The 26919-nt window shown below is 35.8% G+C and overlaps 2 protein-coding genes and 1 non-coding gene across 4 annotated transcripts; 1 reads left to right on the plus strand and 2 right to left on the minus strand.

The window, feature by feature from the left end:
- Window positions 1-3441: 3441 nt before the first annotated feature.
- Window positions 3442-8841, minus strand: LOC131316987 (uncharacterized). The gene is made up of 4 exons (XM_058346569.1): window positions 7372-8841; window positions 7066-7194; window positions 4555-6138; window positions 3442-4059 (listed from the first exon to the last, which is right to left on the minus strand). Exons 1-4 carry the CDS (start codon window positions 8839-8841, stop codon window positions 3442-3444), a joined length of 3801 nt encoding a protein of 1266 aa, XP_058202552.1.
- Window positions 8354-8460, plus strand: LOC131318265 (small nucleolar RNA R71). The gene has a single exon (XR_009197594.1). It is a non-coding gene; the product is annotated as a small nucleolar RNA R71 (small nucleolar RNA).
- Window positions 8842-18824: 9983 nt separating the features above from the next.
- LOC131315529 (uncharacterized) lies at window positions 18825-23248 on the minus strand. 2 transcript variants are annotated; one of them, XM_058344638.1, is made up of 3 exons: window positions 22110-23248; window positions 19296-19452; window positions 18825-19265 (listed from the first exon to the last, which is right to left on the minus strand). In XM_058344638.1, exons 1-3 carry the CDS (start codon window positions 23218-23220, stop codon window positions 18995-18997), a joined length of 1539 nt encoding a protein of 512 aa, XP_058200621.1. In that variant the 5' UTR covers window positions 23221-23248; the 3' UTR covers window positions 18825-18994. The 2 variants fall into 2 exon arrangements, with proteins under 2 accessions (XP_058200621.1, XP_058200620.1); XM_058344637.1 differs by having other exon boundaries at window positions 18825-19452.
- Window positions 23249-26919: the final 3671 nt, after the last annotated feature.

Raw genomic sequence — 26919 nt, forward strand, 5'->3', positions numbered from 1 at the left:
TCACAGTTCCCAAAGGATTAAAAAAGATTAAAAAGGTCGGAGCAAATTACCCCGTGCTTTCCGAAATCGGGATGCGTGCTATAGCAAATTACCCCGTGATTACATGTGTGTTGGTTCCATTCGGTCCGTACATACTCGACAATGAACATTTCAAATTTCATCTTAGTTAGATGGTTGAAATCTGTTCGATCAGATAAAATTTGAGCTGTCCATTATCAAGCATGAGACCAACATCCATATAGTTCTCTCGAGATAGCAGGTCCCCCAATTCGTGCTCGCTTTCCCTATGGGCTGGGAGCTGTGTTTTTCCTAGCAAATGCAATGCAAGTCACCAACATAGAGACCCAAATCTCTATTTTCATCTTTATTTTTAATATAAAAAAATGCATATAGAGATTTTCACAGTTCGTTCTTGATGAGCATAAAATATCGACACATAGAAGCCCTATATCATATCATGTTAGTTCTTAATTATGCTTAATTGGTTATTATTATTCTCCTTTTGGAAACTTATATTGATTTATTAACTTGCAGAGAAAAAAATGATATACAACTTATATTTCGGCCATTGGATTCAAACAACCTCATGGTGCCAGCTGAGTTATTTTAACTGGTGGGTCCGAGATCAAGAGCAAACAAGGAAATTAATTTGCTATTGTACATTTCCTATTTGTCACTATACAACTTTTTTTGGTAAGCAGTACAAGAGGCCAAGGTCTAGCAACGTGGGAAGAAATCAAGGCATCAGTGTATTAGGAAAGTTTGAAAACCAAAAAATGATTCTCTTTCCATTAAGAGAATTACTCGGACACATTATAAAGCAAACAAAAGGGTTCGGCTAGATATATACGGATTGGAGATCACGCAGCAGCCGCACCATCACGGCATATCTCGAGCAGCAGCGACGAAGAAAGAAGGCTAGGAAAACTCTTTACATATTTTTCATAAGCTTATTATGGAGTTCTTTTATTATATGAATATGTGTTCGTACTCCATGAGCGGCTAAACCTTTAAACTAGGGTTGAGGATGAAGACCCATTAATGACTATTATTTATATGTCTATGAGATTTGATTTTACCCGATTATTTGGTTTGATTTTGATTAAACTGTTCTTACTCCAAATCAATTGTTAGGGATAAATTTTGGATATGAGTTCAATCATGTTTTTCTCATGATTTGGAATTGTCTTTAACATTGAACGCTGGATTTGCATTGTTAACTATAAAACTGGATATTTATTGTGATTTGTTAAAAGCGGATACAATTAATGATTCGGTTTTATACTTGCGAGCGGAGAGGAACAAACATTAGACTTTTTAATGAACGTTCACAATGATATTTTCCATGGTAACAGAATTAGCTTTCAGATTATCCTGAAGAAATTTTGGGTAAAGTTAATGATCATGAATATATAATGATACTAGTTAATGGGTGTGGATTCCGAAACCCTAGTATTTTCTCCTTTGATTAAAAAGAAATTTTAGTTTCCTCGTCTTTGATAATTTAGTTTATTGTGTTTACTTTTTACTTTTAGTTTAAAAAATCAATCTCAACTTTTGTCAACTAGGTTAGGGTTGGATCATTTTAAAATTATTTAGTTTTCCTATAAAAATCACAAATAGGAAATGTACAATAGCAAATTAATTTCCTTGTTTGCTCTTGATCTCGGACCCACCAGTTAAAATAACTCAGCCGGCACCATGAGGTTGTTTGAATCCAACGGCCGAAATATAAGTGGTATATCATTTTTTTCTCTGCAAGTTAATAAATCAATATAAGTTTCCAAAAGGAGAATAATAATAACCAATTAAGCATAATTAAGAACTAACATGATATGATATAGGGCTTCTATGTGTCGATATTTTATGCTCATCAAATACCCCCAAACCTACATTTTGCTAGTCCTCGAGCAAAAGAAATAAAAATAAACAAAAGAAGCAAAAATTACTAACTAATCCTTTTTCGGAGGTGTCCGATTGCATTTAGCATATGCAATAAGCCTTTAAACCTCTAGGTTGCCCTAGTGGACGAGTTATAGTCTCGTGAAGATTTGCCGTGAATATACCCACAAAATTCTTAAGAAGATGACACTCGATTAGAATCCCAAATGTACTTATCGGCCTCTCAAAGTAATAGCGTGAGAATAACACAATTTAGAGGCAAGATATTTCATTCATTAACAAAGTTAAACAAGTGAATATTCTAATCCAAATTAGCACAAAAACTGTTCCTCCCACATATATCTGGATAGAAAGAAATCATAAGGCATGCATGTAAAGTGAAAAGTCACACAAAGATGTTCATTAATCTCGAAAACAATACACACACCTTCAATGCCTCAATACTCATCAAAATGCTTATATCAAATTATAACCCCTCCCCTTTATTTATATTTTTTTTCAATTTTTTTTTGCTATATATATATATATATTTTTTTTTTTTTTGTGGTCGTGCAATGCCTTGGTCCCTTAAGCTTTCTAATTGACCCTTGTAGCGAATTTTAGGCCAGTGATTCCCAAACCAGAGGGCTTTAGGGCACTAGATGTAGAGAACACCTCAACGGACTTAATCACTCAAGTCAAAAAGGCTACGAACCCAAGCTAACCACACATGACAATCGCGGAACTCTCCACCGTTTGACGCGAACACTCACTGCTTACTGAGGCAAGAGGCCCGGTTACTAAGTGAAAAGCCGGAAAAAGCATGCTTTTTATTCTTTTTTTTATTTTTATTTTTTTTTGGGAAAGGACATTAAGCATTCCAATAAGACATGTGACTCATACTGAGGCATCAAGAATATATGTACGGCACTCGAGGTCAATTTCAAATCTAAGTGTGATAGTGCTTGTGCAAAGGCATGTACACAAGTGATTAATCGCTATCCAAACATAGGTGATACGAACCAGGTAGGTGCCTCTCATCAATGCCTATGTTCACAAGCTTAACTCTATCAATGAATTCATATCAAGACTCCAACTTGGGCAATAATCAAACTAGCACTAATGGAAAACCAACGACATCATCGGAAGTCAAAATCAAGCATCAATAATTTTTTTTCAACTTTTACTTTATTTTTCCGTTTTTTTATTAGAGAAAAAAAAAACTATGGAGTCTATGCACAAAACAGACATAAATAATAAGTGAACCCTCCCCCAAACCTAAATGTGACAGTGTCCTCAATGTCATGAATGCAAGCGCTTACAAAATAGACTGTAACATAAAAGTGAGAGAGGATAGGATACACCTGATAAGCGCAATAAGCGCAATAAGACTGGACTATGTGACTCCTGCAAAAGAAATTATGGGAACACAAGAAAAGAAAAGAATGCCTACAAATATTGAATAATAAAAAAATAATAATAAGAGAAGATAAAATATTACTATAATCGAGTACTATACAGTAGCATACAAAGATGACTAAAGTTGCGCAGACTAAATGGTCAATCTTGATAAACAGGATCCTCCAAAAGGATTTCCTCTACTTCCGGACTTATCAATTCTATAAACGGTTTCAACCGCTGCCCGTTCACTTTGGACACGGAACCATCTTTAGGATTCTCAATTTCAACTGCCCCATGCGGATACCTAGTACGAACGATAAAAGGGCCAGACCATCGAGAACGAAGTTTGCCTGGGAATAAATGCAAACGAGAATTATAAAGAAGGACTTTTTGACCAGAAGTGAAAGATTTTCTTAAAATGTTTTGATCATGAACCCTTTTCATACGGTCTTTGTATGATTTGGCACAGTCGTAAGCATCATCCCGAATTTCCTCTAGCTCAAGAAGTTGAAGCTTTCTGCGAACACCTGCCTTGTCAAGATCAAAATTGAGTTTTTTGGTAGCCCAATATGCCTTGTGTTCTAGTTCTACAGGTAAGTGACATGCCTTGCCATAGACAAGTCGGTAAGGAGACATTCCAATGGGAGTTTTAAATGCCGTACGGTAAGCCCATAATGCGTCATTAAGGCGTAAAGACCAATCTTTCCTATTAGGGTTCACTGTTTTTTCAAGTATATTTTTAATCTCCCTATTAGATATCTCAACTTGACCACTAGTCTGGGGGTGACAAGCAGTTGCAACTTTATGCGTTATGATATATATTTTCATTAAATGCTCAAATACTCGATTGCAAAAATGCTTACCGCCATCGCTAATAATAGCACGTGGTGTCCCAAAACGAGCAAACACATTATCGTTCAAAAATTGGACCACCACTTTGTGATCATTAGTTTTACATGCAATGGCCTCAACCCACTTAGAAACATAATCAACAGCGACAAGGATATATAAATTACCAAAGGAATTAGGGAATTGACCCATAAAATCAATGCCCCATACATCAAATATCTCTACAATCAAAATTGGGTTAAGAGGCATCATATTTCTCCTTGTAATACGACCTAACTTTTGACAACGCTCACAAGCTATACAGTATGCATGCGAATTTTGAAAAATAGAAGGCCAATAAAATCCACACTGTAAAATTTTTGCAGCCGTCTTTTTAGCACTAAAATGGCCTCCACATGCATAATCATGACAAAAAGAAATGACACTACGTTGGTCACTTTCAGGAATGCACCTTCTAATAATTTGGTCTGGGCAATATTTAAACAAGTATGGATCATCCCAAAAGAAGTACTTAACCTTGGATAAAAATTTAGATTTATCATGCTTGGGCCAATTCAAAGGTATCTCTCCAGTTACAAGATAATTTACAATATCTGCAAACCAAGGTGAAGATAATTGAGACACATGCATCAGTTGTTCATCAGGAAAAGTTTCAGAGATGGGCAATGAATCCTCGGTGAACTCTACAATTAATCTAGACAGATGGTCAGCCACCACATTCTCAGAGCCTTTTTTATCTCGAATCTCAATGTCAAATTCTTGCAGTAACAAAACCCATCGAATTAATCTAGATTTAGCATCTTTTTTAGACAACAGATACTTCAATGCAGCATGATCTGAATAGACTACGACCTTAGAACCCAATAAATAAGCTCTAAACTTATCAAGTGCAAAAACAACTGCTAGTAACTCCTTTTCTGTAGTGGAATAGTTTAATTGTGCATCATTTAACATCTTACTAGCATAATAAATTACATGAGGGAGCTTATCGACACGTTGTCCTAAAACAGCGCCTACCGCGTAATCAGAGGCATCACACATAATTTCAAAAGGGACATTCCAATCGGGTGGTCGAATTATAGGGGCGGAGGTCAACTCACTTTTTAATCTCTCAAAAGCAAGAAGGCACTCCTTGTTGAACACAAACGGGGCATCTTTGGCCAACAAATTACATAGAGGTTTAGCAATTTTACTAAAGTCTTTAATGAACCTCCTATAAAAGCCCGCATGACCTAAAAATGATCTAATCTCCTTTACAGTACGTGGGGGTGGAAGGTTAGATATCAAATCAATTTTAGCTTTATCCACTTCAATACCTTTATGCGAGATAATATGCCCTAATACAATTCCTTGCTTAACCATAAAGTGACATTTTTCCCAATTAAGCACAAGACTTTTTTCTTTACATCGCACTAACACTAGGGTCAAATGGTGTAAGCATTCATCAAAAGAAGATCCAAAAACTGAAAAATCATCCATAAACACTTCCAAAAAACGTTCTACCATGTCAGAAAAAATACTAACCATGCATCGCTGAAAGGTGGCTGGTGCATTGCATAGTCCAAATGGCATGCGGCGGTACGCAAAAGTACCATAAGGGCATGTGAACGTAGTCTTTTCTTGGTCTTCCGGTGCGATGGGAATTTGATTATAACCAGAATAACCATCGAGAAAGCAATAATACTCATGTCCAGCTAACCTTTCTAACATTTGGTCAATAAACGGTAAAGGAAAATGATCTTTTCGTGTCATGGAATTTAATTTTCGATAGTCTATACAAACACGCCATCCTGTTTGAACACGAGTGGGAACTAATTCATTATCTTCATTTTTTACTACCGTCACACCCGATTTCTTAGGAACAACTTGAACAGGACTCACCCAACTGCTATCAGATATTGGATAAATAATGCCAGCATCTAAAAGCTTAAGAATTTCTGCTCTAACTACTTCTTGCATTGCAGGATTTAGACGCCTTTGTGGCTCACGTGAAGTTTTAGCATTTTCCTCTAAATGGATTCTATGCATGACCAATGAAGGACTAACTCCCTTGATATCATTTATGGACCACCCTATTGCTTCCTTGTGCTCTTTTAGGACATTCAACAATTTTTGTTCTTGTGTATCATCTAAATCAGAAGCTATGATTACTGGTAAAGACTCACAAAGGCCAAGGAATTTGTATTTGAGAGTGTTTGGCAAAGGTTTGAGTTCTAACTTAGGTGGCTCCACTATAGATGGAAGTGCTGGTGATGTAGACAGTGAAAGAGGGTTCACTTTTGGTTGCCATTCATCGATGCTCATTAACGGGGCATTGTCTAATAATGCATTAACCTGCTCAATTGATTCATCTATGTCAAATTCACACCCAAAATGTGCTAGGCAAGCTTCTAAGGGATCCTCAAAACTTGACTGAACAAAAGTATTTTCAATCAAAGTGTCTATCATACAAACTGCACTAACCTCATCTTCATCTAGTGGTTGCTTGCTTGTATTAAAAATATTTAGCTCAACAGTCATATTACCAAATGATAATTTCATCACGCCATTTCTACAATTGATTAAAGCATTAGATGTGGCCAAGAAGGGACGCCCTAAAATAACAGGAATTTGCCCATTAGAGTTTTGGACAGGCTGAGTGTCAAGGACTATGAAGTCCACAGGAAAATAGAATTTGTCAACCTTAATTAGAACATCCTCAATGACTCCTCTAGGAATTTTGACAGATCTATCAGCTAATTGGAGTGTTACTTGTGTGGGTTTTAACTCTCCTAACCCTAATTGTGAGTACACTGAGTAAGGTAATAAATTGACGCTCACCCCCAAATCTAACAAAGCCTGATCGATATGATGGTTACCTATTATGCAAGAAATTGTTGGACAACCAGGGTCTTTGTATTTTATTGGAATTTTGCATTGGATAATGGAGCTAACCTGTTCAGTTAAAAACGCCTTCTTTGGAACATTTGTCTTCCTTTTTATAGTGACTAGATCTTTCAAAAATTTAGCGTACGAGGGCACTTGTTGAATGGCATCTAAAAATGGAATATTGATTTGTACTTGCTTAAACACTTCTAGAATGTCTCCAAATTGTGCGCCTTTCTTAGGAGCTACTAGTCTATGAGGATAAGGAGCTTTAGGGACAAAGTTCCTAACAGGTGGCTCTATTACAAGTGGTGGAGAAATAGACTCTTGAACTTTAGTAGGATCAACATGATTTTCTTCTTTTTCAGCTTCAACTAATTCCTCTGTTGGCATACTAACTTTATTATCAACTTCTTTCCCGGATCTAAGGGTAATGATTGATTGAACATGGTGTTGCTCGTTTGAAGGAGTAGAGGTGGTGCCTATAGAAAATTGCCCTTTTGGATTCACTAGAGTTTGACTCTGAAACTTCCCTTTCTCTCTCTCTGCAAGTTGACTAGCTAATTGACCCATTTGATTTTCAAGTTTAGCAATGGCTTGAGCGTGCAAGTGAGTTGAATTTTCAATTTTAGCATCATTTTTTTCAATTTTAGCCATGATTGCTTTAAGGGTGTCCTCTAAGGATGATTGTTGCTGTGGTGCAACAGACTGGAAGTTCGGTTGAGACACGGGAGTTGGAGCATAAAATGGTTGAGATTGAGGAGGGTATGATTGTGTAGGAGGACGAAAACCTGGGGGAGATTGATTTTGTGAATGAAAAGGTTGCCCACCTATATTTGTAGAAGGTTGGTTCTGACGCCATGAAAAGTTTGGATGATTTCGCCAATTTTGGTTGTATGTTTCCGAAAAAGGACTAGCAAATGATTTTCCATAATTATTGAGCGCGTTCGCTTGTTCAACATAGCTGTCAGAGTATCCAATAATGGAAGGACATGTTTGTGTTGTATGCACATGACTACTGCAAAGAGAACACACCTCACTTTGAACTTGATTGGCTGACTCCATAGTTTTACTTAAAACTAATGCCTCAACCTTTCGAGTAAGATTATCTAACTTTACTCTCGCATCTGAATCCTCTTTCACTTCATATACTCCCCCTCTCTTAGATGTAGAAGATTGTTTGTCTCTATGAGAAGTAAAATCCCACTGTTGAGAGCTCTCAGAAAAATTTTCAAGAAATTCATAAGCTGCATCGCCCCTAAGATTTAGAAAACCACCCCCGTTCATTGACTCAAGCATATTGCGGTTAGACTGAGTTAAACCATTATAAAAAAATTGAACTAGTCTCCATGTTTCAAAACCATGAGGGGGGCACTTTAAAATAAGATCTTTAAATCTCTCCCAACTCTCATAAAATTTTTCATGTTCTTCTTGACAAAAATCAGTAATCTCCCTCCTTAGAGTAGTTGTTCTTGACATTGAAAAGAATTTTGAAAGAAACTTTTTAACGAGGATGTCCCATGAAGTGATTGAGCCAGAGGGTAGAGAATTTAACCATGCCTTTGCTTTATCTTTCAGTGAGAAGGGAAAAAGGCGCAATTTAACAGACTCCTCAGAAAAATTTTGAAACCTAAAGGTAGCACAAATTTCAAGAAAGTCTTTAACATGCATGTATGGATCCTCTCGTTCAATCCCATGAAATTGAGGAAGAAGTTGTATTATGTGATGTTTCAGCTCAAAATGTGTCGCATTTGTCGTGGGTAACACAATACAAGAAGGAGGATTGGTGGTTACAGGTGAGAACAACTCTCTTAAAGGTTTTGTATCTTCTGCAACTTCCGCCATTTTTAATTGATTATGTCCCACTCTTTGAATATTTAAACTGCGTCTAAAGGTTCTCTCAATTTCCGGATCAAGAGGTATTAATTCTAATTTTTTCGAACGGCAACCAAACATAAACTTTCGAATGAAAGCAAATAAGAGGAATAAACTGAAAGAATAAAAATAATAATAAATGCGGCAGAGCAGAAGTATCTAATGCTAAGAGTGACTCTTTTTTTTTTTTTTTTTTCCGGCAAACACTGACTCACCAACACGTTAATAAGAAAACAATAAATAATAATAGTAAAGTAAATTCTACTAACCTTCAATTGGTTGCTTCTAACTCCAACCACACTGGGTGCACGGAGATGGCAGTGGTTCCCAAAAATTATTTCAATCAAGCACTTGTAGCCAACTTGGAAATCTCCGCCGATAAAAACAAATTAAAAGCAGCTCTACTGTGTGACTAATAAAGAAACAGCAACCAAAAAATAAATACTTAGCGACAAAAAATAATAATAATAATAATAATTACTTCTAATCAGAGATTCACGGTATAGCAAATGCACGTGATGAAAAAAAAAAATTTTTATGCTAACTAAACTAGTAGAAGAGTGAAATCAATTCAAATATCTAGATTTCCTAAAAAAAAAATATTAAGTCCCCGGCAACGGCGCCAAAAACTTGATGTGAAATTTTAGTGTACTCGCTCTCGCCATACTATATTACAATACGATTCGTGCGCTTGCGAGTACATTAAAATTTCACATCAGTTCTCACTCTATTCACAAATCTTCATTTTCATATCTAAAATTCCTTCCAAAGTTTTTTCCCAATATCTTCCCTCCAACCACTTATCTAAATATATTATTTAATTTAACTTATTTCTTTAATCTTAGACTTATTTTAAAGAAATCATCTGTATCTTTTCAATGGTATAATTTTAAGAAATTTGGATAACTAATGAGAGTTATACCCTCTTCGCACAAATTAAAAAAAAGTAGTCCTAGACCCTGGGCTTGTTTGTTGGGGGTGTTAAGAAAAAGGACAAGAGAGGGAGGGGATAAGGGAGGGAGAGGTATAAGGGAGATGGTGTTTGTCAGGGGGATAAGGGAGAAGGGGAGAGCTTATGCCTTTGGATGGGTCTTAGCTAATCCCACCCTCACTTCAGGATAAGCTTATACGGGTAGGGAGAAAGACTAAATTGACCCTTAAACCTTTTTTGTATTCACAATGTAATTATTTAACGAGGACAATTAAGTAAATTTATACACTAATCACTCTTATCCACCCATAACACCTACTACTCAAATCTAGAATAAGCCAATCTTTCCTTTTACCTAATCTCACTCATAACATATCCACGTCTTATCACCCTTGTTTCTTGTCCACCAAAAACCTCGTCCGTCCGATAAACTGTCCTTATATCACTCCCTTTTATTGATGGGTTTGGTGTGAAAAGAATTGAGGATTCACACCACTTTTCTCGTACATCTAGCTCCTACTTTTCAAAAGTGAGGTGGGAGGGAGGATGTTTAACTTCTAAAGCGAAGTGGGAGGAAGTTTCCTTGCCTTTCTACTTTCTAGCCTACTTTGATTCTTGATTCACAATTGGTTTGGTCTTTTGAACTTCCCCAAAGGATCAAAAGATTCAAAAAAGCACAACCCTGGGAGAAAATGGGACGCATGGCACAGAAGTTACAATTTATATTGTTTTCCCTAATTTTAAAAGCTTCGTCTAGTTGAACTAAGTGAAATTTACCGAACCTGATCCATACTACTTAAAAAAAAATTCATTAAAATACATAAACATTTTTTATGAAGTTCAAATAGTGAAATCTGGATGATTATTTTGGAATGGAGGAAGTTCTACACAATTTTTTTAGGATCTATGTTCTTAAAAAATCTTTGAGGGCCAAGGCACCTTTCCTCAGAGCCAGTATTGCCCATGATCTTAAAATCAATGATCAAACAAACTTTTGGTGAACCCACAGTTAAGCCCTCGATGAGGTGTAAAAGCCATTTAATGAAGTTGGCGTTATTAACATGCAGAGATGATGCATATATATCAACGATGTTGTGCATTAACAAATACTGCAATTATACCACAAAGAATACGTAAATGGCATCTTCATCGATGTTCATGGTAATTTTTTGATAACCATGTATTCGGGCCAGCTTACGGGTACCTCGACTAATCTCGAGGTCATGAACTTAATGAGCGGGTAAATCTCTAGTTGTTCCCGTTGATAACACCTGAAAAGTTTCAAACATGAGAACTTAGAAAGGAGCAAAGCCTTCGGGTTAATGTTTGTAGTAATTTGATGCCAAACAATATCTATTTGTAAACGGAATCTTATATTTCACTTTCTTTTTTTTTTTTCAAATGTCAAGATTAGAGACAGTGGATGAAGATAGTGAATTAGTGATAGAAAGTGAGGGTACATACTAGGTCAAAAATAGTAGTACATATAGTTTCGAGTCATTAATTATCTTTCAACACGTTCGTCTCTTCAAAAATTACATTTAAACTTTGTTTTTTTTTTTTTTTTTTATCATCACATTTAAACTTTTGTTAACCAGTAGATCAAATAGCATTCCATATATTCAAGATCTTTCAACTTTATCACATTTTCAATAATTTCTTTCAAAATTAATTAAATGAAGAGTGCCGACACTGCTTAATAATTTTCTTTCTTTCCTCTCCATTTGTATCTCAAAAATTCAAATCAGAGATCTCTATGGTGTATGAAAGGGTCAAGAATGTGGTGATAAACACATAAACATGCTGTTCAAAAAAAATAAACACATAAACATGAAAATGTCACAAGCAAAAGTACTAACCTATGAGATAGAGAGGAGTGTAAGGAAATGTCTTAAAACTAATATTCCTCCCCTCGTGAAAATATGTACAACCAGATCGTATACTAGCCACAAAATTCAACCCAAACACTCACAAGTTTTTCTTATCCGATATTCGTGATCACCGAAAGATTTGAACGAGTCACGAACCAAGTTGTCCAAAACTATAAAAACAAAATAGTAAATAAGATTATTCAAAGACACTTGCTCTCATTATATTGATTTGAGATATAATCTCTAGACCTCTCTTACTCTCTTCTCTTCCTCTATATTTCACGTTTTCCACCTTGCCACAAACCCCAATATATAGAGGTAATTTTATTAATTCTCCTTAATGGTAATAATATCAAGGGAATAATAAATCCACGATTCACTTTTTGTTTACAGATATGGTTGTAGTATATAATAAGTTTTGTAACGCTCAATTAATGATATTGATGACACCAATTTCTTTTTTATTAAAAAGTTTCAACAATTCCCCACTTTCAATAAAAATAAAATATTTTCCTTTATTGGAGTTGAATAAAACACTGTACTTCCTATACATAATGTATAAGAAAACATGGGCAACGATATACTGCGCAATAGATGTGGGAGTGTTCCGGATTAAGGCATTTTCTTCAATGTTTGTGATAATTTGGCATCAAACATATATATAAAAACATTTTATATTCGTTTGTTCACTATAAATGTCAATAATAGACACAACCGAAGACACTAAATGGATATTGGGGATGAAGATTACATGTGCTTTAAATCACGATCTTTGAAGTTAATTTGAACATGGTGGTCCACACAGAATATATTCCATTAAAATTGATTAGATCATATAGCACTACATATATTTTTAATCATGATCTTCAAACATGATCACATATGCAATATATTTTCTTTCAAACTTTTTTAATTACTAGATCATATACCATACAACGACCACGGCCGACTCTAGTAATAAGAAAAAATTCTTCACTTCCTTATTTATTTTTATATAGGAACGAGTTATGTTACATAGACCGAACCAGTTGTCCCACCCAACCCTCCGAATTACACTAGCCATTTGATGAGTTAGACATGTACATATGGTAAGGGATGACGACAAAATCTATTCTAATACATAAAGGGCAAAGACTTGTAGTTTGAAAAAAATTCGATAAATTCCGTCACAACAATATTTTTCCCGATTGTTGTCCAAAATTCAAGTTTTTAGAACCACTTTTAATATGTCATCAAATAACTATTATGAGCAATATAGTAAGAGTGAAAATTCTGTCCGGATGAGCCGGAAAAGTGGGGTTTTCCACCACCCCTCGTTGGCCCCATTCACGCATTTTTTGGGGTACGTAATCCAAACTGTGCATCTTGTCGGGCCCGTAAAAAATTATATCCATGCAAAAAAATGCACGAGGGGTGCTTGCGGAAACCCCTTTCTTTCCAGCTCATTCGGACTAAATTTAATCTCATATAAATAGAGTAATCTTGAAAAACCACCTTACCAAAATCACTACTCCACCATCCACAACCATCCTAAATATGTACATTCCGCCATCCAAAAAATTAAAAAAAAAAATGTGCACGCACGTAGTGTTTGCGGCCATCACTCTAGTAGCAATTTTGTGAGAGGTTATGAAAATCAAACCCAATTGGTAATCGCAATTTCCAGATCCCCTCTGTATGTATGAGGCTTATCAAACGTATAGAACACCATCTGCAAATTGGTAGATTGTACTTACACATGTTTATGATTACCTAGGTTGATCGACAATTTATACTCCCTCCGTCCATTTTTAAGTGTCATGCTTCGTAATTCCAACTTATTAAAAAAATATCATCATTATACTTTTCACATCAACTTTTTCCTCCACTTTCCCTACTTACCCATCATCATTACACTTTTACTCACTTACTTTTCAAAAAGAAATCTACTTTTAGGAATAAAATAGACAATGCACCAATTTTTACCTACTAACTTTACAAAATGGACACTTATTAAGGGACAGCCCAAAATAAAATACAAAACTATAAAAAAGAGACGGAGGGAGTAACATAATTTAACTAATGCTGTTTTGTCATATGCACTTTCCAGAAATTGATATCAGCATTCGTAAGTTGTAAAGAACTATATTGCTCACCTACCCAACATTAAAATTATGCATCCATCCTTGGACACAAATGACAAGTGAGGTTGACCTATGTCAACCTGCAAAAAAAACAAAAGATTAAAAATTTGGGGATGCAGATCCTAATTCTGTACGAAACAAATTCTTTGAATCTAGGTGTTGAATCCTAGACCTCTAAGATTATAATCAAGCAATGGATGGATCGAGAGACAGAGATGACAGGGCGAGAAAGCCCAAGCGACTTTGGTAAGGAAAAACGAACGAGAGAGTGGTAAAGTAGTGTGTTAAAAAATATGGTTAAAAAATTGAGTGTTCTAATTTTTGAAGCGGTGCAAAGATCTTATTTCTATGATCATTTTATCCTAAAGAGACATAATTAATTTTTGACTTTAGAACTCTCGTTAATTAGTCCTAAGAATGTAGTAGAACCAAATATCTCTTAGGACTAACTAACGAGAGCCTTAGAGCCAAAAATTAATTATGATCCTTTAGGATTAAATGATCAAAGAAATAAGATCTTCACACCAATTCAAACGGATTGAAAATTAGAGCACTTAATTTTTTCTTTTTGACAAGAACATTAGTCACGTAAAAACCGTTTGATCACATGCCGTCTAATATGCTTTTAGGGTACATCTATATTGCGGAAAATGTGTTCCGATCCAAGTTTTCAAACTTCACTTTTCAATTTTCTGCAATATACAATGTGTTCCAATAGCATATCAAACAGCATATGATCAAATATGATTTTTGACGTGATGAATATTTTCAATTAATGATTTCTAAAGAATAAACAATTCCTATCACCAAAATAAATCGGGAAAAAATAAACAAATAAACCGGATTGGACATTTCAATCCCTTTGAGACTACTTGATAACTACATTGGGGATTGGCTGCTACTCTTTTTCTAGCTGTACATTTACGCATAGAGAAGAGAGAGTTCAAAGAGTCACAATGCTATAAGTTCAAAGTTCAAACAGCTTCAAGAGGTTGAAGAATAATCTGTCCTAGCGTGTACTTTAGGTTAAGGAAATTACCCCGTGCTTTCTTTCCCTGTGGGCTTGGGTCAGTATTTTTTCCTAATCGGTTCAAAATAACAGCCAATCAAATTTCCCATGGCATCAGTCGACCCTATAAATTACTAAGTGGCGGACGAGCCGATCGCCCTACCCATATTTCAATCTTTATTTAGAATCACATTACTATTTCAACTAAAAAGCGTAAAGAGTAAAAATGAGTTAACTAAAAAATTACCACATTCAATAATCATCCTCCTCCTAAGATTGTTTACATTTACAAAAACTATAAGGCTATTTTGGTCAAAAAAACTCTGTGCCTGGGATTAATAGTTTACCTTTTGGAATTAATGGACAAGAATGCACTAGATTGTATGCATCTACAATTTGTATATCACAATATTTTTTTATAATTTTGTTTAACTAATGCTGTTTTGTCTTTTGCACTTCGCAGAAATTGATATCGGCATTCGTAAGTCGTAAAGAAATTTACTGCTCACCTACCCAATATCTATTCAATAATCACACCACTTTTCTACTGGAGCACTACTCCTGCCATGCGACTACTTTTCAAAAGTGAAGTGGGAGTGATGTGATGTTTACTAAAGCCAAGTGGGAGGATATTTCCTTGCCTTTCTTTTCTTCTTTGATTCTTACTAACTAATTCACAATTGGTTCGGTTTTTTGAACTTCCCAAAGGATCAAAAGGTTCAAAAAAACACAACCCTAGGAGATAGATAAAAATTTAGTGTAGGTGTGTACTCCGTTGAAAGGGGGGGGAAAGTCGGAGGTGTACTCCGTTGAAAGGGGGGGAAAAGTCGTCGAGAATCCTCCGCGGGGGGGGGGGGGGGGGGGGGGGGCCCGGGGCCGTGAGATTCATCTACGTTGTAAAGGGAGCAGTAAATGGGTGTTGGGTGAAGTAGCGCTATGAAGTAGCGCTATCAGTAATTTTAAAAGCACGAATATCAATTTCTTTAAATAAACCTTGCTGACAGTGGCAAAAGACTAGTCTTCTAGAGTAACTTCTTACGCGCTTTTTACACGGAGTGTGCGTAAGCTTATCTATGCACCTTGAGTAAACAGAAAATAAAAGATACCCAACTTGCTCTATACGTCCAATTTTTCAACAGGGTTGGAGAGAAAAAGTCTGACTAGTGGGGTCATGCATTTACCACCACCACTACTGTCATCACATGCCTCTTATTAGTGGGGTCGGATATGGTTAATTTGGTTACCGATCAGTTTGGTTAAGTTGATGTATCCGAATCGTTCAAAAATGTTTTGAACGTCCTACATTTAAAGAGAATGTTTTTGTGTTTTTTTTTAGGGTAAACTACAGTTAACCCCCTCTAACTAAGCTTCACGTGCACTTTGCCCCCTTTAACTTTTTGTTTTAACACTCAACCCCCTCTAACTAACTGAAATTCAAACGGTCATAACTTTTTTGTCTGAAATTGAAAACATGCAAATTGTATATCGATTTCGATGTCTTGAAGTCAGCTTTCTAATGACACCAAAATAATATCACGATTCAAAACATACAGAAAGTTATGATCAAAACGGTCTTTCTGTCTACCAGCCCTTACTCTTTTGATCATAACTTTCTGTGTGCTTTGAATCGTGATGTGATTTTGGTGTCATTAGAAAGCTGACTTCAAGACCTCGAAATTGATATACAATTTGCATGTTTTCGATTTCGGACGAAGAAGTTATGACCGTTTGAAGTTATGACCGTTTGAATTTTAGTTAGTTAGAGGGGGTTGCGTGCCAAAAAAAGAAGTTAGAGGGGGCAAAGTGCATGCAAGGCTTAGTTAGAGGGGGTTAACTATAGTTTACCCTTTTTTTTAAACACCCTTTTAAATCTGGGTCATTCGTCGACAATACTTTTGGATGGTCCGAATGCACTAAATTCCAGGTACTTATTACTTTCATCCCTTGCTTTTTGTCATTTTTGTCACATTCTTGTGGATGAGTTGATGACATGCACTTGCAGAAAGGTGTTCAGAAGCGATGCTACAAATTCATGGATCATACACACACTCACACAAACCCGACAAACATAATCCTGAAAATGGCATGCAATACGATCTCAGCATTGTTGCTGCCAGCCACGCCTAAAAGTTTAAGAGTGAAAAGAACATCATCCCAATGGGATATCTCTCAGAGCAAACTATGACGTAAAGACTGTATTCCATTTTTTTTGAGAAAGCGTAAGACTTTCAAATAACTACTACAGAGGGTGATTCAAGCATGTATACCTTACTCAGTTTATGAATTGGTATTGTAGCTTCCCCACGTTACTACTTTGGCTTCAGAACCCCAAATCTGTACAGCAATCTAGCCCATCAAATTGTTTTTCAGAAAATTTGATCTCATTTTCCCTTCCTCTCCGTCCGTCTTAAGATATAAATTTCTACTGCCTTTTCATGCCTGTGCATTTTTCTTCCAAGTTAGGATGAATCACTGGAAAACTTCTGACAAGTCTATTAACTGGAACTGATCATGTTTTAATGAGAAAACTGAAGCTGCGGTATCTGTATGGATTTCTTTTTCTGGGTTCAAGTCTAAGAAAAGGAATAGTTGCAATTCTTCTGATCTATAATAATGTTTTGCTTGCTATAAATTTGATCCAGATCAGACCTATCCAACAATTTTTATGAGCAAGTACTTTTGCATGTGGTGTACCACGTTCCCGATCCTATTACTCGTTGCGGAACGTTACGCTGCAGTAACATAGGGTCAAAGTATATGTGAAACAAGGAAAACCGAGCTCGATTGAGCTAGTACGTAGAAGCTACGAAGAATGGGTATGCCAAAATTATTGCTTTGTGATGTTCTCCAAGGAAAACAGAAAACTCATAAGAATGGGTATGCCAAAATTATTGCTTTGTGATGTCCTCCAAGGAAAACAGAAAGCTCATGCAAGCATGGCCATGTGAAACCATTTACTTGACAACAGATCACTGTTTCGGTAAAAAAAATTTGAGTACTTTTTGTAGAAATGAAGCGCTCGGTAACAGAGCCTGAGTTCCTGAACAATGTGCATTCAAAATGTAATCTAGTTTTCAGTTCCCTCAACTGGTGAAACAAATAAATAGATCAGTCATTTTGGCTAGTGTCCATTTTCGTGGAAACTAGTTCTTAGCTAACAACAGGATTTGTGTACTTCCAATTACATGTAATGAAGTAGAGGTAGACTAAGGTGCGCACATACTATTGCCATTACAAAAATTTTAGCTGCTTGCTTCCTATTGTTTCCTCCATCCTATTGTCTGGAACTCACCTCCTCTGATTCAACAGTAAAAGAAGGTTTGTGGAGCAGCAGGCAGTATGGAAAAAAAATACAGGCCACTTCAAAAGTACAGCCCCCCGGTGGCAAATAGTGCCTCAATTGGATCATCCACAGTTCCAACGGCCTCTGATGAGAATGCCGAGGCAACCCTGTCTTCTTAATCTTGGTTTTGAAGCTTTAGCCCAATCTGAGCTTATTACCAATCAAAGAAATGGGCCCTTGTTTGTTTTTGGCAATGTTTTGTTCAATTATTTGTATGACTTTCTGAGTTTTGTTTACCTCTGCATTACCAGGTTGTGGTCCTTGTGTTGTTTCCCTCTCGAATGAAGTCGGAAATACTCCATACTCATAAATTTTTTCTCTAACATCAAGCATTATGGTTGGATCCACAAACTCTGTGAAAAATTCTATTACAAGAAAACGTATCCAGAACTGTTGTTGCCTCCCCTTTCTCCCTTACCATTCTTGTGTTGTTTCCCTCTCGAATGAAGTCAGAAATACTCCATACTCATAAATTTTTTTATCTCACATCAAGCATTACAGTTGGATCCACAAACTGTGAAAAAATCTACAAGAAAAGGAATCCAGAACTGTTGTTGCCTCTCCCTTTCTCCATTACCATTCTGTATCACAAACAAAGCTAAACAAGACCGATGATCAGGGAACATAACATAAGACATGCTATTTGAAGTATAGAATTTCAAAAAGTATAGCAATAGAAACACAAATACTTTTGTCATTTGAGAAAATCTTAATGCAGTACTTATCCAATAGAACAGGATAGTCTAAACATATCTACTGTGTAATAAACACTGTTACAAAGTCACAAAGGAAGGGGGGGAATGCTTAATTACCAAGATTCAAGTTGGTCAACGCCAAAATCATCAGCTACTTTGGCACCAGAAGTACCTCAATAGAAGTGGAGCCTTGCGGTATTGAGCTGGATATATAATCTTGTAAGTCCTCATCGCAAGCTATTATAATCAGATCATTATCTTCATCTTTGTACTTGATGTAATAAGTTCCAGCCTCGAGTTTTAGCCTTTTTTGTACTCGTTGCTCTAGCTCTACCATTACCCAAGGTCTAGACAGCCGAAACTTTATTGTACAATCATTCACATATCTTGCCTTTATAATCACACTATTTGTGTTAGAAGACCTTGGCGTATCGGACCTTGGCGTATCGGACCTTGGCGTATCGGGCCTCTGTTGTGCGATTCCCTCCTGATCAACAGCCAAAAGAGATTCACTGGGGCCAGATTGGTTGATATGATTTTTCCCCATGCGAGGTGGCCACCTGCAGATACCATGCTCTCGACAAACACGCTTCAGTGTAGATGCACTAACTGCAATAAGGAAGAATTCAAAAGATCATTATTTTTCTACCAAAGCAACTCCAATCCACATTTTCAATTTGGAGACCCACAATATTTTAGTGTAAAACAAATGCATGGCAGAACATATCAACATTCAAATTCAGTAACCACAATTCTCAATTTGTTATCCTTTTCCCTTTACTAATGACTCTACCCTGTACCCAGGACTTTGCGACGAGTCCGCGACTAATTTCACTGGTACATCATGCATGTAGCCTACTTGCTCAAGGGGAGTGTCAGAAGGAACTGAAATATCAATAGTCGAACCCTTTTGAGATTCAGATTGAGGCCGGTGTAAGAGCACATGTTCTGACCATTTTCACCTGCCCCAGTATTTTACAACAGCAATGCTATAGACACTAACTAGTTTACAAACTATTACACTAAATGCACACAGGGCAACACCACATCAATGCATGTTACAATACTTGGGTAGGCTCATCCACTAAAAAACTGCCACATGCATGTTTTGTACTGTAATATCCCGGATCCTTAATTAATTTATAATCGGAGTACGTGTTGAGTTCTGGTTAATTGTGTGGTTTTAGAATTGATTTTGTTTGTTAATTAGCCTGGGTGTATATGATGGCACGTGGTTGCACCACACACAATAATTTTCCCAAGCCTGAAAAAAACAAAAGGGAGTTCCACGACGTTCTTTTCTTTCGTTCCTATCTTCACCGTTGAGAGAGAGAGAGAGAGAGAACGGTGAATAAGAAGAAGAAGACGAAGAAGAAAGAAGAAGGAAAATGTAGAGGAAGAAGAAATTGGGGGAAAACCTTTCTTAGAAGAGATTGAAGCCCTAGGAGGTAAAATACATGCTTTCTTGTCCTTAATCTCTTAACTTCCATGTTTAATTTCATATTTTAACATAGGGTTTGGAGTTTAGAGGCCATGGGAACCCTAGTTAATTGAGTTTGGGGAGAATTCATGGTGAACTCTTGAGGATTAATATGAATTTCAGAAGGATTGCCTAGTTGAAGAATTCTGCAGAATTGAAAATCTTGCATATGACTGATTTTAGGGATTTTTATTGAGGTACTTCTAAAACTCCAAAAATTATGAGATTTTTACTGAGACTTCCTTCATGTGTCTTCTATATATGGTAAAAATTTCAGACCATAACTCGAAGTATGGAGTTCTATAGAAATTCGTAACCTAACAGCACTCAAATTCGTCACTGTGCAGTCAGCACTTCACATGTTAGGAAAACGGCTGTATCTTTTAGCACGAGCATCAAAAATGTGCACCGTTTTCTGATTTTGAAACTAGACACATAGACCATTATTTCTGAGCACAATCAGTTTTTGGTTTGATTCGTTTGAAGTTGTCAAAACTGCAGATTCTGTAATTGTTTTCTCGAGGCTCGCTATCTAACTCTATATTTTGACCATAGAGTCTTGGTTAATAATACTTAAGACATCAAGACATTAGGATACGATGGGAATATCTTGAATTGTATCTAATATGTATTCTTGATGCTTGTTTGATATAGGGAGTTCGTGAGAAAGCTTGGAGTTGAGGTGAGTGACTTATACCTAAATTACATGAATTTTATACAAGGTTTTGATTCAACACTCTATTGAACATATTTTATACTATGAGTTGAACTCCATGGAAATCAATGAAAGGTGGATATATTTTCCTATCTATCAAAGACATTCCTACAATGTGACACATAAAACACTAGGGATAATGCTAAGACGTCGAAGCTTATCCACTACCGGAGACGCCCGGTAGATCCACAAACTATGGGGAATGTGCTTTATATATCCAGGATATGTTTCTATGACTCGAATCTCAATGAAATATTTTATTAATGTCCATGGAGAGCATGTGAATTATGTATTGGTCACTCATACGAGCGTTAGCTTATGTGTTTTCTCCACCTTTCAGGAATTGAAGAGTTTGATGGTGTGACACTTGTTTTGTGGAGTCGGGTCTAATGGTTATTTTGTAGACAGGAGATGTGTTCAGATTATTTGTTAAATTTTGTAACCATTGTAAGTAGCTTGCTAAACCTCATAATTAAGCACAGCTCTAAGGTGTGCTTGGGAATCCTTAGCCTTTGTCAGTGTAAGTTGTCGTTTTATTAGATTGCACAAAATATGCTTCCGCTAGTTACGCACTCTTGTTCCTTCTGATTATATAACGTTGAGAAGTTGAATTTATGATATGGCCTTGGTAATGGTTTCACCGGCACTTTGTTATGACTTAGACCTTCGGTCGTTACAAGTACATTAGTTAGTAACTAGTTTAGTGTCTCTAGATCTCCCTTACTAAGAGAGTAAGAGTCGTTTAGTTATTTCTAACTTTCCATCTAAGATTTCAAAATTTAGTTGCTCTAACAGAATGTCATGCATCAAATACAAATTCATTCAGTAGTGATCGTACGTACACTGGGATAACATGCACTTCCTCTTTTATTTCTCTTTTTTTTTTGTTGTATATTTTTGTGTTTAGTCTTAAAATATAGTAACTAAAATTGAGGTCTCCAATTTTCCTACTTTTAAGCTAGGACGGCGAACACCAACCTTTCCCAGGGTAGCCCTTTTATTCTATCCAGTTGGAAAAGAAAAAAAAAACGAAAAAAAATTGAGTTTTCATTGAAGTGTATTTATGCGTACCTTTGAGGTGCCTAGCAGCTTCTTGAAGACGCATTTTTTCAACTTGTAAGATATCATCCAAAGAAATTTCAATTCTAGCTCCAGTTGTTTTCTTGTTTCCTCTCTCTCCTCTTGGGCTCCTTACCTTTCTCTTCCCCTTTTTCAAGCTCCAGGCGGAATTCAGGTGTCCCTCTTCCATTTCACCTTCCCCTCTTCCCTCACTCCGAGTTTCTACTTCCTCAACTTCATCATACCCCAATGTGTTTTTCCCCTTTTTCAAGCACCCGGCGGAATTCAGGTGTCCCTCTTCCATTTCACCTTCCCCTCTTCCCTCTCTCCGAGTTTCTACTTCCTCAACTTCATCAGGCGGGACTACATCTTCCCAGAATGGGTCATCCCAGAATGGGGGCAAGTTAAATTCACAACTTCCATCATACCATGTGGCCCCGCTCGATGTTGCCCCGCTAAAATCTGTGGGCCCGCTCATATCTGACGCATCACTCATGTAACCATATAGCATATCCGGCTCCAGCTGCAACAACGCGTAGTTGCTCGCAGAGCACGGCGACTGGTACAAGAGCTGCAACAACGCTGAGTTACTCGCGGAGCACGGCGACTGGTCAACGATGTCCTCCTGCTGCAACTGCTGCAACAACGCTGAGGCACTCGCCGAGCACGGCGACTGGTCAACGATGTCCTCCAGCTGCAACTGCTGAAACTGCTGCAACAACGCTGAGTTACTCAAAGCGCAGGATGCCATGAACGAGGGCAGCGGTAACGACTGTGGAATAGCCTCGTCCGAGTCTCCACCGTTACTAGGCGTAGCCATAGACCCAGTTACCGGTTTCGGCAAATAGAAAAACACAAGGGATTGAGAGAATATTTGGCCCCAATCAAAGAATTTGAGAACCCATATCCTAATTTGGTCCGACAGTGAGAAAATCACTGAGCGATTCTTCGAATCAGGGTTTGACAAAAAGAAACGGAACAGGACACAAAGAGCAATTGAATTTGGAGGGATCCGTACTAAACCCTCTAAGATTAATCGATTGATCGAGAGACGGAGATGATGATGGGCTGGAAAGGGAGCGGCTTTGATGAGGAGAAGAGAGTCCAAATTAAAATTGTTCATTCTACAAGTCCTACAAGCGTAGATCGCCCCTTTTTATTGATGGATTTGGTGTGAAAATAAGTAAATTGCTTTTCCCACCCCCTGACACCACACCCCTCCCGGTCTCACGCCCTTTTTCCGCTTTTACCCTCCCTCGGCCCTTTAATTACCTCTCTCCGCCATTTTAATTGGCCCTGGGCTCTGCTAGCCCCTAAACGGCAACGTTTGGGTTAAAAAAAATTCTCACCATCAATTTACAATCCTATAGAGCAAAACATAATTATGAGAGTCTTAGAGACAAAATTTGATTATATCTCTTTAAAATAATATGATCAAAATAAAAAGATCTTCACACCCGTTCAAACGCATTAAAAATTGAAATACTTAATTTTTTAACCATATTTTTTAATATATAAACATTCTAAAAAATATATAAACATTTTAAAAAAAATTAAGTGCTCAAATTTTCACTCAGTTTGAATCGGTACAAAGATCTTGTTATTCTGATTAGTGCAAAGATCTTGTTATTCTGATTATATTGACAAGATCTTTGCACCGATTCAAACGGAGTGAAAATTTAAGCACTTAATTTTTTTAGACCGTTTATATATATTAAAAAATATGGATAAAAAATTAAGTGCTTCAATTTTTAATGCGTTTGAACGGATGTGAAGATTTTTTTATTCTAATCATATTATTTTAATTTATTTCTTTATTTAATTATTCATATCTTTTTAAGGCCTTTCAACAAAACACCCTAAGACTTATTTTTCAGTTCTAAGACTCTCTTAGGATGTCCATTGAAAGGCCTTGGAACCAAAACTTTATTACGACCATTTAAGATGAAATGATCAGAAAAATAACATCTTTGCACTGGTTCAAATGGATTGAAAATTGAAACACTTATTTTCGTAACTATATTTTTTAATCTATAGATGACAAAAAAAGAAAAATAAAACAGTCGTATAAACATGATCAATTGAAACACTTTTTTTTTCTTAATTACTTTACAAAATCTAGAATTAGACTTGAACCTATTATTAAAAAAAAATTCAAATTAGAAAGAAAGAAGATGAAAAAAAATGAAAAAAAAAATCAAACCGGAAAGAAAAGGAAAAAAAAGAAAGAAAGAAAGAAACGGTAAAGAAAGAAAGAAAAGGAAGAGAGAGAGAGAGGCGGGGGTAATTCCGGAAAGAGTGCTGTTAATCGCACCCTCGTGTCAGGCCCCCCTGACACGGGCCCCTTTAATTTCTCATTTTACCCCTGGTCCTCCAAGCTCTCTCTCTCCCCCCGCTGTCTCTCTCTTATTTTATTTTTTGTTATAAAATTTTAAATGTTAATAACTTTTTTTCACGTAATTTTTTTAAATAAATTTTATATTTTTGAAATCTACCCAACGAAACCTATCAAACGAGCCTAATATTGATGATAAAATAATGTAAAACAGAAAAATTATATTTTTATAGTAGTTTAAACTGTCTAAAGAGGCTGAAAAATCAAGTATTCTAAATTTCAATCCGTTTGCATCGGTGGAAAGATTTTAATTTTCTGATCATTTTGTCCTTAATGATCATAATTAAATTTTGACCTTAGGGCTCTCGTTGATTAACCCTGAGAAAGTTGTAGAATCAAATATTTCTTAGGGTTAATCAACAAGAGTCCTAAAGTCAAAATTTAATTATGACCATTTATGATAAAATGATCAGAAAATTAAAATCTTTCCACCGGTTCAAACGAATTGAAATTTAGAATGCTTAATTTTTTAACTATATTTTTTAATATATAAATTGTTTAAAGAGGTTGGAATCACGTATTTTTTTAAATAAATTTTATATTTTCGAAATATACTTAACAAAACTTATCAAATAAGTCTAACATTGAATATGAATATGAAATTGTCGTCCCGACGGATCTATATTCATTACTTAGTCAATATTAAACTACCACAAGTTTTGGTTCTTTGCATTTCTTGTATTTCCGGTAAACTTTCAATGATCTGTCCTAATTTGATTATTCTATTTCTGGATTCATGTTATTTTCAAATTACTTTATCTCTTAAGTTTTATTGTTTTATTCTTCCATTATATCCAGATTTTTTCAACTTCTTATTTGCCCGAGCATGCATGCATATGATGCATTTGGAATGTTGAACCAATTACCCAAACGTATTTTTTTGTTATTTCTTCTTTATTTAATTAATAATGTTTATACTTTGTATTTTTTTTCTTTTTTTATTTATTTAAAATTATTTTAGTGTTCCAATTTTCAATCCAGTTGAATCGGTGGAAAGATCTTATTTTTTTATCATTTTATCTTTAATGGTCATAATGAATTTTTGGCCTCGCAGAATCAAATATCTCTTAGGGCTAATCAACAAGAGCCCTAGAGTCAAAATGTAATTATGACCATTTAAGATAAAATGATAAGGAAACTAAAATCTTTCCACCGATTTAAACGGATTGAAATTTAGAATACTTAATTTTTTTTCAACTTTCAACCTTAATTTTGTAACCTTTTCATTCCAAAAATACAGAGAACCTATTTTTTGTTATTTTTTTATTTAATTAATAATATTTATATTATGTATCTTTTTTTCTTTTTTATTTATTTAAAATTATTTTAGTGTTCCAATTTTCAATCCGGTTCAATCGGTGGAAAGATCTTTTTTTTTTTCATTTTATCTTAAATGGTCATAATAAATTTTTGGCCTCTTAGAATCAAATATCTCTTAGGGCTTATCAACGAAAGTCCTAGAGTCAAAATTTAATTATGGCCATTTAGGATAAAATGATCAAGAAACTAAAATATTTCCACCGGTTCAAGCGGATTTAAATTTGGAATACTTAATTTTTTAACTATATTTTTTAATATATAAACTGTCTAAAAAATGTTTAAAAAATTAATTGTTCCAAATTTCAATCTGTTTGAACCGGTGGAAAGATTTTAATGTTCTGCTCATTTTATCCTAAATGGTCATAATTAAACTACGAAAAAACGGATTGAAATTTAGAACATATTTTTCAACCTCTTTAGACAGTTTAAACTACGTAAAAAATATAATTTTTTTATTTTATATTATTTTACCCTCAATATTAGACTTGTTTGATAGATTTTGTTGAGTAGATTTTAAAAATATAAAATTTATTAAAAAAATACGTGAAAAACAAGTTATTAGTATTTAAAATTTTATAACAAAAAAAATCAAATAAAAGGGAGAGTGCTGGGAGATAGAGAGAGAGAGGGTAAAAGAGGGAAGGAGGGGAGTGTAAGGGGGGCCTGACACCGTGGGGGGGGGGGGAGGGGGGGTGGGGGATTAGTACTCCTTACTTCCGGAAAAGAAAAAGTGGGGCCGGGGGTGTGTGTCAGGGGAGGGGGAATAGCATCCCTCGAAAAATAAATGAGGATTCACACTACTTTTTCCACTTGTACGACTTACGTTTACTACGCTCTTTCACCTTTTTGGATTCTTATTATTCACAATAGATTTGGTCTTGTGGACATGCCCGAAGGATCAAAATACTTCAAAAAGACAGAACCGTCAAAAGTACTCCATTGTTTGCGCAAAACTTCTGTGATGCTCCCAAGTGGTATGGGAGCATCATACTCCCAATGAATTACAGCCCTTGGATTGAAAATAGATAAATCACAGCCCTTAGATCAAATCCAAAAACTAAAAATAGGGTGGTTTTGTTACAAAACGAGGCGGTTTTGACCTAAAAA

Source organism: Rhododendron vialii, chromosome 2a (genome assembly GCF_030253575.1).
Source record: "Rhododendron vialii isolate Sample 1 chromosome 2a, ASM3025357v1".
NCBI lineage: Eukaryota > Viridiplantae > Streptophyta > Magnoliopsida > Ericales > Ericaceae > Rhododendron > Rhododendron vialii.

Excerpts from the sequence above, each read along its gene's own strand:
- LOC131316987 (XM_058346569.1), bottom strand. The coding sequence starts at position 8,841 with ATGGCGGAAGTTGCAGAAGATACAAAACCTTTAAGAGAGTTGTTCTCA. Across the intron at positions 7,195-7,371 it reads GTATGCCAACAGAGGAATTA|CAAGTACAAATCAATATTCC; the intron begins GTTGAAGCTGAA and ends GAAGTGTTTAAG. Across the intron at positions 6,139-7,065 it reads AGGCGTTTTTAACTGAACAG|GAAAATGCTAAAACTTCACG; the intron begins GTTAGCTCCATT and ends ATCCATTTAGAG.
- LOC131315529 (XM_058344637.1), bottom strand. The coding sequence starts at position 23,220 with ATGAACAATTTTAATTTGGACTCTCTTCTCCTCATCAAAGCCGCTCCC. Across the intron at positions 19,453-22,109 it reads AGCTGCTAGGCACCTCAAAG|TTAGTGCATCTACACTGAAG; the intron begins GTACGCATAAAT and ends TCCTTATTGCAG.